Source organism: Nipponia nippon, unplaced genomic scaffold (genome assembly GCF_047370975.1).
Source record: "Nipponia nippon isolate SJK-2023a ecotype South Korea unplaced genomic scaffold, ASM4737097v1 scaffold_3, whole genome shotgun sequence".
In the NCBI taxonomy this organism is placed as follows: Eukaryota; Metazoa; Chordata; class Aves; order Pelecaniformes; family Threskiornithidae; genus Nipponia; species Nipponia nippon.
The window spans coordinates 2,810,110-2,824,870 of NW_028262347.1; the positions used below are offsets into that span (position 1 = coordinate 2,810,110).

At 40.8% G+C, this 14,761-nt stretch overlaps 1 protein-coding gene across 1 annotated transcript in view; it reads right to left on the reverse strand.

The window, feature by feature from the left end:
* EXOC4 (exocyst complex component 4) overlaps positions 1-14,761 on the reverse strand; it is a 410,988-nt gene that overhangs the window by 206,081 nt on the left and 190,146 nt on the right. The window contains exon 10 of the mRNA XM_009462605.2: positions 11,541-11,637. Within this exon, the coding sequence (XP_009460880.1) occupies positions 11,541-11,637 (97 nt within the window). The remainder of the gene's footprint in view (positions 1-11,540; positions 11,638-14,761) is intronic.

A 14,761-nucleotide genomic window follows, 5' to 3' on the forward strand; every position in this document is an offset into this window, starting at 1 on the left:
GCTCACCCCCTGTCCCTGAGTGCAGAAGCACTTAACTGTCCACAACTCCCCCCCACCACAAACCAGCCACCAGTCAGTTGTCCGATAGTGCTATTCATCTACAGATAACAGACTACTCAACGTGGAGGAAGAGTTATCTCCAATTTACAGAGAAGGAAGCAGAGGTGGAAGTGATTAAACGGCATCAGACGCTTGGTCCGAGACCACTTCCACGTGGCCTTGCTGCTACCACGCAGGAGCGGGGTCACCAGCCCTGCGCTAAGAGGCTCCCAGCATTTCATCTAGATTTCAGACAGGGTCTCCAGAAAGAATATTCCCATTTTCAAACCCAGCAGAAGAATCTGACTTTAAGGAATGGAATGATGAGAAGAAAGCCGCTTGAAGCTCACACAAGGCGTTCATACCACCTTGTGCTAGATGTAGTCCTCAGAGTTGACCAAGTCACTCAAGTAAAAGCTGACTAAAGCACCCATATATGAGCAGGCAGCAGAGCCATTGCTATTGGGCTACAGAAGGACTTTCAGAGCTAAACTAAGCTGTCACAGAGCATTTGTAGAAATACAACCTGGAGAGACAAAGTTACAATAAAATAGAAAATCTGGACCTTGATTAATAACGGTGGGAATTTATGACTTTCAGTTCTGTTCCACTTATTCCAAATCTGCACAGAATTTATGACCGTTCAACTCGACGCTTCATCCACAACGGCTTCATCCCTGGCAGTCGCATAGCCAGGATTTCCGCGTACAGAGCAATTTCACGCTGAGGTGTTAATGAATTGATGTCTCTGAAGAGCTTGGAAGTTATCAGACGAAAGGAGCTACAGAACTGCTTAGCAGTGGTATCACACAATGTGCAATTACTGCTAATCTATCCGGTATTCAAGACGCCTGGCACCCAAAATAACCAAAATAAAGGCCAACTGCTTTCCTGCAAAATTTATTTATGGCTATTCTGCATATCTCTAAAAATTAACAGAATTTAAAATTAAACTCCTCAGGAATATTCTACCAAAAAGTTATTCTGTGTATGACCTGGTGTCTGAAAAACATGCTCCTCCATGGGTTGACTTCCCCGCAAGGCATCTGCTGCGGTGCTACAAGGACTCCTTTTGCCACGCGCCTTTGGGGCAGCGTGAAAACCCTGCAAGTGGTTGTGCAGCCACATCTGATGTGTCCGGACCAAAGAACCTGGTCTATAAAACAGGAATAAATGAGAGTCCCATGCTGTAATATCCATGACAGAATTCAGCAGAATGGGAAAACGCAGCTTACTGGTGAAGTAACTTCAAAACCGTTATTTTTAGCTCTGTTTAGCAAACTGAAGAAGGTAATAGTTGAAATAAGCATTTCAGAGTTCACACTTTGAAATCATAGATGAAATTTAAATATGTTGAAAAACTCTTTTTTCCCCTTTTAGTATCTCTGGAGAAGACTGAAATTCACCTCCGTGCTCTAACTGGGATAACAGCTATAGCTTCCCCAAATTAAAAAATTTTAAATTGTACATAAGGTTTTAAATAGCTTTGCAAAAACCAAGCAAGAGTAATCCAGCTAAAACACACAGCAGCGAGCTCCGACATGAGTGCTCCATCACTAAGGGAACTCCAGTCCACTACCAAAGGATCCACCCAGAAGATTCTTTGGCTTAAGCAAAATGACATTTATGTAAAATAATAACAATAACGATAATAATAATAATAATAACAACAACAACTCCTCAAAAAATAAACCCCCTTTCCTTTCAGATGGGGAAATGGGAGTCCAAAAAGCACTGTCATTCTGGGCTTTATATCTTTGCTATTAACAGCAAATACAAAATACAGGAATCACCTTTTTTGTTTTCGTGAAGAAACAGGTCTCCTGTATTTCAACTGAAAATTCATAAAGCTTTATGAAAGTAACCACGTGCACTCTCCAAAGTTTTTCAGGGCCTTAATGCTGTAACGTGGACTTAAGCCACACTAAGTTTTCATCCTTGGCTTTCCCCTGTTACACGCAGGGAAAGCCCTTGCTAACGTATTTTCTGAACAGCTTCCATAGGCAGATTACAAACTTAGAATTTGTCATGCTTTTCTTCCCATTTTCTTCCACCACAAAAATGAAGGACGCTTTTCTATTTTTGCCTTGCGAGTTTCTTTGTTGCTTTGCAGATTTTTTTTGCAGTCTCAGAGTAGCACTTGCTATATTTGAAATGAAAGCTGGTGCTGTTAAAGCAAGTTTTAGCTGCTGTGGAAGATCATTCCCCATTGCCAGCTGAGCTGCTAGAAAGGCACCAGCTCCTGCATGGGAGAATCTCACCTTGTGATTGAAGAGAGTCGTAGCGACTGATAAGCCAAAGCATTAAATGGGGATCTCTGTGTGTAACTCAGGCTCCTTAAAGCTGCCTGAGATTAGGCCGTTTCGTACTTAAGATGGTTAAATTAAATAAATGGATCCATTCTTCCTTTCCAGCTTTGCTAAATACTTTTCTGACCAACAGGTTATTAAGTACCACAATACTTGTGCTTCTGGTGGGGGGAAAAAAAAGAAAAGGAAAAGAAACAGGAAAAAGAAAAAAGAAAATCTGTAAACTTCAATGGATATAAGACCCATTTCAATCCTATTTAATCTCTCATTTCATGAATATAACACCTACAAACATTTGCAGAATGGTTCGTATAAAAGATTAGCATGTAACTAGTAAAATAAAAGGAAAAAAAAATAAAATAAGTGCGATCTTTGGTCCATGCTTCTACTACACCAGCTCCTTCAGCCTCAGTTGCAATCTGAAAAGATGACCTTCTGGTGACAACGGAAGGTTGCTCACCATCTCTAATCAACTTCTTGCACCTATCCTGCTAACAAGGTGCCATCAGGCGATCATAATTCACAGCCAGTTTGAGTTCACACAAGATTCAAGTTTCTTTTGCAAGGAAGCCATGCATTTTACAAGCCCTGTCTCACCTTGCCGGTCCCCGCTACAATAATCCGAACCAATTCATCTGTCTGCCTGGGCAAAGCACGGGCAGCAAATCAGTCACTGCTGCTGCCTTCAAGTTTGTGTTGGAGAGGTGTGGATTAATGGAAAAAAAACCACTGGTTTTTTTTCCAAATCTTTTTTTTAATTCTGCCAAACAAATTTGCAGCCATCACATGAGTACTTACAGAAGATGCTTTAACTGAGCACACCCTTGTAAAATTGTAGAATTAGCTAGATGCTAGCTAACGCACACAGTTTTACATGGAAACAGAGCTAAAAGAAAGCCAAAGAATTTCAGGTATATTAAATTCTCTTAAGAAAAACCACACATTTATATTTAAAAAAAAAAAAAAAAAAGTGTTTAGGCCTGGAAAACGTGCCAGTGGAGTTGACTTTCAGAAGCCTTGGCTAGCTGGCTGATGGGTAAGGAAACACTCTAACATAAAATTATTTGGTCCAGTGATGTGATGCGAGAAATATAAGACGAATTCCCCAGACTACTTGCCACACCTGGTATCAGAAAAGAGCCACTAAATTAATTTCATCATATTTATCCTCTTCCTTCTTATCTCCAAAGATTTGCTGGCATGTGGGAAGACCAGAATAGCTTCTTGTGGTGGGTTGACCTTGACCAACTGCCAGACGCCCACCCAGCTGCTCTCTCACTCCCCCTCTTCAACAGGACAGGGAAATAAGATGGAGAACGCAAGATAGAAAAAAGAAAATAAGATGGAAAAAGCTTGCAGGTTAAGAAAAAGACAGGGAAATCACTTACCAATTACCATCATGGGCAGAATAGACTCGACTATTTTAATTTTTGACTAAAATATTTAAGAGAATTAGTACTAATTTGATAATCTGGTCTATAAATCCAGATTTTTATAACTCAATATATTGAGTTTACCGTAAGTGTACCACTACTAATTGTTCTATATTGATTAGACCAGTAAAACACCAGTTAGATTACCAATAAATTCACAGGTCCATGTACAAGACGTGCTGGCTTTTGTCCACGTTAAAACTTTGTTTAACGCTACAACAAGCTCCAAAAGTCAAAAATAACCCTCTTCCAGTCCAACGTCAACTACTGTAATTGCGGAAAACCCCATGATTATTCTTTGCACAGTATGAAATCAGCACTTTTTGCCAACTTCTTAACCCACATCCACCAGCCATGATCGCCATCTCTTTGGGAAAGAACCAGATGACAAGATCTACACAAGGTTTGCTGGTGTATCTCAAGACTTGCTGTCATTCCCGCGTACTTCGCATTTAGTGTGGCCTCACCTTGAGTATCGTGTGCAGGTCTGGGTCCCACAATTTAAGAAGGATTTTCAGGTACTTGAATGCATCCAGACAAGGACAACAAAGCTGGTGAAAGAGCTGGAAGGAACGTCCTATGAGGAGTGGCTGAGGACTTTGGGCTTGTCTAGTTTGGAGAAAAGGAGGCCGAGGGGCAACCTCATTGCTCTCTGCAGCTTCCTGAGGAGGGGAGACATGGACAGGGAGGTGCTGAGCTCTTCTCCCTGGAATCCTGTGATACGACACACGGGAATGGTTCAAACCTGCACCGGGGGAGGTTCAGGGTGGACATTAGGAAGCATTTCTTTAAGGAAGGGGTGGTCAAACACTGGAACAGGATTCCTAGAGAGGTGGCCAATGCCCCAAGCCTGTCAGTGTTTAAGAGGCATTTGGACAATGCCCTTAACAACATCCTTTAACTCTTGGTCAGCCCTGAAGTGGTCAGGCAGTTGGACTAATGATCGTCATAGGTCCCTTCCAACTGAACTATTCTATTCCAAGACACAATTCGGGGCTTGTGACGCAGTATTCAGAAGGAATAAGTCACTGAAAACTCATATGACATCATAAATCTCTGCTTACACTCTAGTGTTCAGCAATATGGGGAATCTTAATTGTGCTCCGTGAGAACATGAGTTAAATACTAGAACTAAACTTAAGCAGCGCTTCCATTAAGAAATGAGGTAAAACTACTTTGTTGGCTTGATGAATATAATATGGGTTGGAAGTAATTCATTATCATGGAATTGAATTAACACTGTTCAGCGCAAGTTCTTGCAAATGTCAAAATTTCTGTGTTCCTTCAGGTTGTATTTTATCTGAAGGAGAAGGAGGAGCTGGAGACATGTGAAATTTCTGACAGGCTGTTGATTTCCCGTACGGATGAAGCATGTTTGAAAACTCAAAACTTGACTGATCTGCTGAAGCACATTCTCTGACAGACAATATAAAATCAATGCATCACATACTAAGAGTTTTTTTGGCATGTAAGAGTTTTTGTTTGTGTGGGAGGCGGTGGGGGGATTGCTTTATTTTCTGTCATCGAAAATGAACAGCCTTACCTTAAGGTTTTTATAAACTGTCATCTTTAATCAGACACACACAGTAAGACTGTCAGTTCTCATAAAGCATCGGGGGAAAAAAGCACAAAACGTGAAGCTGTTCCCCATCCCTTTCCCGTGAACGTGCTCCGTTTCTGCGATGGCCTCAGTCAGAACTAAACCTTTTCTTAGCAGTGTCACAACAACAAGCTCTTCTGAAACGTGTCTTTATCATTCAGCAACGTAGACTTTATGAGAGCTTGTCAAAGAGAAAAGAGTTAGGATCCGCCTGCAAGAAACATTCATTCCCGCTGTTGACAGATATAAAGTACTAAATGTCAACAGCAAGGGACTCGTCAACTAAATGTCTTCTAAACACTCATTAAACCAGGGGGAGAAAAAAAATTCAGTAGGTGGGTGTCAAATTGCTCCCTTAAGATTTCGATGCAGGTCAATTGAAGTAAACAGCGAGTGTATGAAAAGTTGCATCAAGCATCTGTCACGCTCAAGGATGAGTATTAATGATTCCAAAATAAAGATGGGAATATTAAGCATCACGGTGACTACCGGTACCGTAACGAGAAGCAGGAGTCGAGATCTCCTGGTATGAGCCTCATTTGTCTCGCCGCACCGCCGAGCCTGCCGAGAGGCACCATCTCCCTGCCTCCGTAGCCTCCCTCTCTAAAGGGAGGACATCGCCCACCTTGCAGAAGCCAGATTTAGATTAACTAAGTGGTATTTTTTCCCCTCTCTTTGAAGATAAGGGATATGTCTGAATGTAAGGCTTAAAAAAGACAGTATTCATGGAATCCGGATGGTTATATTTTTAAGGGGTCACTGACTTTAAAAGTTTGCCAATAATGTCTTCCTGTGTACATAACAGCATGTCAGGCTTTTTTTTTTATTTAACCCCTTATCCTCTGAACATTATTCAACCTGAAGTACAAACTTTAAGCAGTCAATAATATAAGTTCCCTCTCCTAGCTTGAGTCAGTTTTATTGATTTATCTAAAATCAAGTATTTTAGGTTTGATTTCAAAACGCTAAAGACATCAGCTCTCATTATTTATCTGTGCCCTATGATTATTTGACATCTTCCATCTACTTCAATAATAACATATACCCCTTAGACTGATAAAATACCACATATTTTTCTTAACATACTGGGTATCATTTAACATAGTCTAAACATACTAAATGTAACTAACAAACTAATCTAATTTTCACACTCCTTTCGCTTCCCAAGTAACACATGCCCCATATTATCAAATGTTAATTTTATAGTACACGACTACAAGTTATTACAGCATATTTTAAAATCAATTAGTTGTTTTTATTAAAACGGTACACATATACTAATAAAAGGGATTATCAGCGAGGTACACAGGGGTTCTTAGTTATATACATAGATTTGTATCGATTCCAGTTATGTGGTTATGAACGCTGCTCAGCTGCAGCAGCCGCTGATGCTCACAAAGACCAAAGGACTTAGATGCCCCACAGGAACCGATGACAGCTTTGCCACCCCCTCCCAACATTCTCAAAATAAACAGAGGATTTAAATTCTACATACAGTACCTTTTATCTTGACATATCCTGAATTTAATAGAAGCTTGACACGACTATTCCCAAAGCATGGAAAGTTAAAACATCACTGCTAATACATATGTACCTGTGTGGATGTACATATTCTGTACGTTGTGCACCTCCCTCCCAAGGACAGGTTACCAGGGGAGCCTGAAATTTGACCTTCAGCAGTTCAGAGCTGATTGCCAGGTGAGGAGCATGCTGATATCAACAGGCAGTAAAAGTAAATTACTATCCTCCTTGATTATTCCCCAAAGCATTTATTTTATTTCTTAAAAGAGCAATCACTCTTTTATTAGCATTAGCATAACTGGAAGAAACAGGAAATTCCAAAAATGCTATCAGGTAAAAAGCTCCTGCTTTAAATCATGGGGACCAGTATAAATGAACATAATAATTGAAACGTTAAATTAAAATGTCAAATTGTTACCTGCTCTTTTCCCCCCACTCCGACCAATCTGAGATACCATGAACGAACACACTTTGCAATGCCTTGGGCCACGCACACACCCGAGCATTAAACTTCAGTCTTTGCATCTCAAACAACATCAGCAGAGTCAAATCAGTAATTCTGCCTTTCCTTCTTCCCTTTTTTTTTTTTTGGTACTCTAATAAATCAACTCTTTGTTTTTCACTTTCGTACTCTCCAGACTTTGAAATCGAAGGCAGTGATTAGAACATCGCTGACGTGTTGCGATTCTTCCCATCCGGCAAAGGGGGAGATCCCCCAAGACAGGCACTGCCCATGCGACAGAGGTAAAGGGTGCCAAGCCAATGCAGCCTCTCCAGTCCACTTCTTCACAAGGACACAGTCTTGCTTAGAAGTGACTGCTTCCAAATCCATGAACACGTTGCTTTCTGTTCCATCCTACAACCCTTTTAATTGCTGCTTGATCTTAATGAAGTGTGGCTGATATTAATAAATGGATACCCTCGCGGCCTAAATGCCCAATATCCAAACGACGTTCAACTGAGTTAGCATCAGCGGTGCCTTCACGATTCAAAACGCCATCATCCCCTCCATCCCCGGTCCCTCCTGTCCCTCCCCCGTAAGCCTCAAGACTGCAGACATCTGTTCTTCAATTGTCTGGTAATAAACATACTCTATAAAGCATATGTAAAATGATTATTACCCTGAAGAGCCAAGCGCCTTTCAAATGCCAGCTGAAACAAATAAACAAAAAACCAAAAAAAATCCCCACCAAACAAATGTTACAACAGACATCGCTCAGGCTGTTCAATATTCCACAATGGAAGGGCTTCAGCACTGGTCCCGCACGTTTCCTTCCTCCAACGGGAGATGTCAGTCCCCAGACCAGTAACACCAGCGCTTTCACGATCCAAGCAGATGCTGGTTAGCAGCGAAGGATGAAGAAAGCAACTGGACTCTTTTGGTAACTTTTATACTTCGACACCTCCCGCAATATGTAATTAAGGAAAATCAGATGTGTATTCCTCTTCAATTTGTAAGTGCAATTAGTTTTCATATGTAGTTAGTAAAATCTATTCCCAGGAATCATCTCCACTAGAATACCCACTTGTCTTCCAAAAATTCACTATTCATTTATCACGTGTGCAGTGGTGTCATTACGTCCTGGTAATTAATCTGGGGCTTGGTGCATCTCAATTGTCCTAGTGGAAATTAGGGACCCAGATCCCAAACGACATAATGTCTCACTTCCCAACTCCGGCTCGCTGCTCTAAATGAATTCGAGGGAAGGAAGACTTTGAAAACCATTCATATGTATTTGCTCTTACACTCTCCACGTTTGGAAGTCAAGCGTTTCTCTAAACAAACTTTCATTACTGGAGATCTGGGGGTTAATTCACAGCCCCTGAAAGCCTGCTGACTCCGTGTTCTTCAAAAGGATCCAGAGCCAAGCTCAACCTCAGTTTGTAAATGAAAAAGGATCCAAAAAAAAGGCTACTATAACCAGAAAACTTAACACTGTGATTGTGCAACTCTCTGATGTGATAGACAATGACACTTTTCATATCAGTAGTACAAAAAAAGAGAAATCCAGATTGATGAATATGAAGGAATGCTCTGGTTACAACTCTCCACCTACCATTACTGTGCTGAATTACATTTTAAACCCATCACTTAATGAGATGCGCAGGCTTTAAATCATCACACCAGTGTCTGGTTTCTCAGTGATCCAGTTAGCTTAATACTTGTAGAAGCACTGAGCTTCCTAATAAAATCAGCTGGCCCGTACAGCGCTAAAACTTCTCTGTCAACATATTTATGTGAACTTGATAAAAACAACTCCCCCCCCCCTTCTAAATAAAATATTGATCATTTTGAATTCAAAACAGATTCAATTTAAGCCTGTACAAGCGACAACGATGAAAGATGATTGAGGCAGGGCATAAAGAACCTCGACAACAAATGGAAAACAAAGCAAGTGAAAACTTCCCACCTCTGCAGCAATTACCTTCCCGAAAGCCTGACACTTAATACAATAACGTCTAGAAAAGGGCGACAAAGATCTAACCAACGAGGAATGCACACATAAGATGATGTGCTAGAAGTTATTGCAAACGCCAATATCTTAGCAAATCTACCACACTCAGCATTTTACAACCACAGCCAGCATCATACAGCCAATTTTAAAAGGAGTAAAGGGTAAGCCAGTTAGCTGGTAGGATGGGTCATTGCTATCGACTCCCATCAGGAACAGAATTCCCCACAGGGAATCATTATCACCAAAAGAAATCCAGCCCTATGGTCATCCCAAATAGGCTGCATCCCATGCATCACACGCACGCCAAAGTTGAGAATCACGAGTTAAAACCAAGAGAGCAAGGACTTATGCCAAATATTTACTCTGTCGGTCACTAAGGTAGGTAAAAATCACAGTTTATAAGTTTCTACAGTCTTCACCTACACCCAAACTCACCCCATTCTGCAGTGAGAAAAGGGTAAGTTGGGTCACCGAGTATTTTCTTTCTCTTCAGGCAGTTATTGATGAACCACTCAATGCGAGGAAGTTAAGATGCTGCAGATGGTTGGCATGAAAAATATATTGTACGCAGATACCTTAATCTTGATGCAATTATTTTTTATGAAGCAAATTATTTTTACCGCCTGTCTTGCAAGCTGGTAATGAAAGTGAAGTGTTTGTGAGAAGTGCTATTTAAAGCACAGCACTTGTGTTTGACTCGGATGGCAAAAAAGGGGGGAAAAATTAAGCAAGAAAGCAAATAGAAAGAAAGAAGTATTTTCGCCAGTTTCTAAATCAGTGTGAAGTACCTCATCAATAAAAATAAAAGCATCACCACCCCCTTGTGTGCTTGAAAGAATCCTGTACATTAATTAAAGATTAACAGACTGAAGTCCATGTCATAGCAGTCGTATCTTGAGTAGCATATTGCATCTTAACCATTGTCCATCTTTTCTCAAAATGGCTAAAAACTATAAACTACGCTCTACCAAATTTATTTTTAGCATATTTCTTCCATTTTAAAAGAGAGAGAGGTTGAAACAAAATGTGCTTATGAAATTATCCATTTCATTATGGGCATCTAGCAATAAATGAAGAATGTACAACGTATGAAGCCCTTTTCTCAAGGAAAGCTCTGAAAAACTGTAACAAATTTAATATGTCCTCACAACAGGTACCGTTCTCAAGATTACTTCAATATCTAGTGTCATGGCATCAGAAACATAAATTTGGAGGAATTTACGCACTTTCCCTCTGCGTTTTTAAGTCCCGAGAAGTCACGAATGACCACATTTCTCAGCTACCAAGACGGCAGTCAGAATATTCCTTCATCTGGGGATCAGATTCCAATTACTTTTTATTACTATTTTATTATTGCTTGTTTTTAGCACTGGAGAAACATGCCCTGTTGCCTAAGTGACTTATGATATCAAGATTAATACAAACAGAGCCAAGGAGGGAAATGTTCTCTAAAGGTGCTAGCACTGAATAGCAAAGGACATGTCTGACGATAAAGGAAAACCCTGCAAGGAAAAAGCAGAGGTGGAAGATTGACATGAACCGAGAAAAAACATCATATTATTTAATTCCGGCAAAACTAAGAAGATGAACTGTTAGATTGCAAAGTAAAAAGAGCAAAATTAAAGTATCAGAGGTGAGTGACTTGGTGAGAAGAGGCTTCTCGTAGACTTGCTCTGTTTTAAAGTTCCAGCAGTCCTTGATGAGCTGTGAATTTCTAAGATTTTAGTAACCGGCATGGCACTTTAGATCAGGCATTTAATTTGCAGTCCACAGACCATACTTGTTTTATCAAAGAATGAACTTACCTTGCAGTTCATAAAGTATCCTTCTGACTGTTTAATACGCATAATGGACAGTCAGCGATAAATAATTTGTGACAGGCTGCAACTAAAGTTTTCCCAACTTGGGTCAATAATAAATTCCACCGTTCAATGAAAAGGGGTCACCGAGGCAAGCAATCCCACTTGGCATGCTAGTTAATTTTGAAAAAGATTAAAGAGCATCAGCAACCAACTCAACTAGTGATTACTTTTTACACACGTGCACATCAACAACTTTACAGCAAGCCCACTGCTGTGGGATGTTATCTCAGAAGTGGCAATGTGCCCATAAAGAAAGCAGGTTAATTCTACTTATTCTAATTATTTGCACCTGTAGAAATGTGTAGAAAAGCCTTACTTACCTGAGGAGGGGATGAAAGATGATAGTAATGTTTCTGGCTCCTGGTTTGCAGACAAACTTGGATCCGCCACCTTCAATTAAGTTATCATCTGGTCCTCCTGGAAAATAACACGAAACAAGTTGTCTAACACATCACTTACTACCTAAAATTCAAGGGATGTTCAGATAATTAAACATTTAGGTCTGTCTGTAAATGCTTCATTCCTGGTGAAAGATCAGTAATTAACATGAAGATACGCTCTTTCTATCCTCTTTCTGCTCAGAGAAAGTACTCCTAAAGCAATAGAAACAACACAGACGGTATTTATACATTACTTTAGGCTCCTCTTTCCATAGTTAGCGGCAGTATTGCAGCAAGACTGGTAAGTGCAGGTCTCCTACAGCACAGGACCCAGTTTCACTGCAGAAGAATTTCCCAGCCACGTGAGATTAATTTCTCAGTTGGGCTGCAGTCCAATGTACTGCCCAGAGGTGCTAACGCGATACCCGTCCCACAGATGAGAGATGCCCAGATACCATTAAGAGACTTGAGCCTCATGGTTCTTCAAAGCATCACCCCACTGACAAATGGGGACCTCCAGCCTGAAGCTTCAATGACTTTCAATGACTTTCGCAGCTTTTGGAACAGCCCAAAGCTGAACAAACAGCTCTTTGCACATGAGCACACGCTTAAGTTATCCTTTCTCAAAAGCACAAGGGCCTTCACCTTGTGTAATAAACCCCCAAGGTCTTGTCCCTGTGGATATGACGTGTTTTGAAGCACATCATGCTTGGAAAGGGTTTTAAGAGCAGCACTTCACTGAATTTTGCTGCTTCCACGTTGCTGCATGGAAGGCTCCCACGCTTCTGACTGATGATGCCACCATTCAGTCCCTTGGAAGGTAGCTTGGTTTTGATTGCCAGTGCCATGACATTTTAACTTATTTATTACATTTAACACTACTGGGCCTGGGTCTCTCACAAGTCCGTGTCTTACACAGAGTCTTGTCATTTCCTAGCAGAAGTCTCTGTCGCCCGAGTTCCAGTTGCATACAAACAGGCTCTCAGCTATGTGAAAAATAAACTTGTTGAGTTTGGCACACTCCTTGGTACTAAAACGCAAGCTCAGAGAACATTATTTATACACCTCAGGCCCAGTCTGAAGGACTTCAAGTGGCATGAAACACCTACCTGCATGTTATTACATCTGAACCAAAGTTACTTCCATAGGCAGCTCCTAACACCAACATGCTTTAAATTAGGATATTGAGAGAGGAAAAAAAAGAGGGAGGGCAAATCTCAATTTCCTGAAACCCTTGCATTTCCTGATAGCAACAAAATCCACATTACCCTTCCAGAAGGAAACATTTTAGGAGAACAGGCCAGATGCCCCACACGTAGGCAAATGACAGCATCAGAAAAAGCCTCATTCTGAAATTAGCAGCAATTCAGCACATAAACCCTTGTACTTTGGTCACGCTCTCTTGTCACAAAGCACAGACCATCGTCTTGCTGGTATCAAGTAACCCTCTCAAATAAGTTTTCTGGCTAAGAACCTTAAATAACCCAAAATATGAACTTAGGCAAAGTCTGTATATCCCAAATATTATCAAGTCCTTTTCATTTTGCATGTGAACTCTCCTTAATGATTGAATAATAATAAATACAGAACCTAATCACATTATTACGATAGCTTTATAGGCAGGAAAATGACAAAGTACTTGAAATCAAAACACCATCAGCAGATTATTGAATTTTTTGACCCTGACATCTGTCTGCCTCGAAACGAGAAGAAGAATGTCTCCAAATTGGAAAGTGTAAGAGGACGAACACAACCGATGAGTAAGTGACTCCGATCTGCTTTTCAAAGTGAAGTTTATATGCTTTAGGCCATTACCTGCAACCAATCTACAAAAAAAGCTCTTCGATGACTTGATTTAATTGACCCTCCTGTTAGCAACCTCACAGCAACATCCAAGGACCAAGCAGGTCACCGACACCAGTTCTTCCATACGGTCCCCCCAGGCCAGGAGCGTTTTGTACAGCACTGGTGTAGATTCAACAACGCTGTTTCAGTGCCCCGATAAAAGGGACAATATTAAATTCCCTGTGGAGCGGGAAATCCATGCATCCATCCTCTGGATATCTGCAGTCTCAGTATTTCCACAAGCTGACTCAGCTCCCCAAATGCACCATTAGGACATGAAGGTTCTTGATCAATCCTACACTAACGTAAGGACTCAGGAAGCACAAGGAAGCAGCTGAGAACAAAGTTTATAAAACTTTACTGATTGTAATTAGAAAGAGGTAGCTCCTAAAAAAAAAAAGTTCAAGAATTCCATTTTGTATTTTAAAAAGTTAGCTTGCACAATGTGACGGTTTAATCATGGAAAAAAGAGGCACAACTTCTAGGAAAAGAAAATTATTCCTTTCCCCTATTAATGTCAGACCCTGCAATTTCCAGTGGGGTCTGTGTCTTAACGGACTTATTGAAGAATTCATCCAAGCATGAACTACTGAGGCATGAACTAGGAAATACAGGCTCAAATTAAGAAAGGGGTGTTATTCTTGTTACATCAAGTCACCCTGCACTAATCAATATTATCGACTGGGATGAACTCCATAGCAAGGAATAAAAACAATCTGTCTTATCTGCTTGGCCATATTATGTGAGATTTGAGAAGAACAGAACACCAGTACCGAGAGAAAAATATGCTTTTACATCTCCACTCTTAGCTTTCAATTAATAATAATGAATGCTCTGCACGTAGGTGTAAGCTACGAGGAAAAGTAATTCTGTTTGTATTTAAATATTTTACCTTGAAAAATACACTGAGATGTAAATCTTATTCCTGAGGATGCCCTGTACATACCAACAACAACCCAGCATTGCCACAGTTCTTGCTAATGCCAGCAGCCTGCACTGCTCTTACCTTTACCTCTCTCGACGCTTGCCATCGTGCCTCTATGGACTCTGAACTAAGTTGCCACAGCCCAACATCAGCACAGCTCCGTTCGTGCATGGCCGTGGTACAGAAAAGCAAATGCTGCCATTTACCGCAATTCACAACGCAGCAGTTTTGTTACGATAGGCATTGGGGAAAAGGCCAAACTGGAGCAAGAGAGAGCTTATGATGCCTTTCCCTGGATATTCAAGTGGAAATTCACGGGGAAATCTCTAGTGGGGACTCTCCCTGACCACGTCAAGGTCTGAAATGTGCATTTACATTGACCAGCCAACAT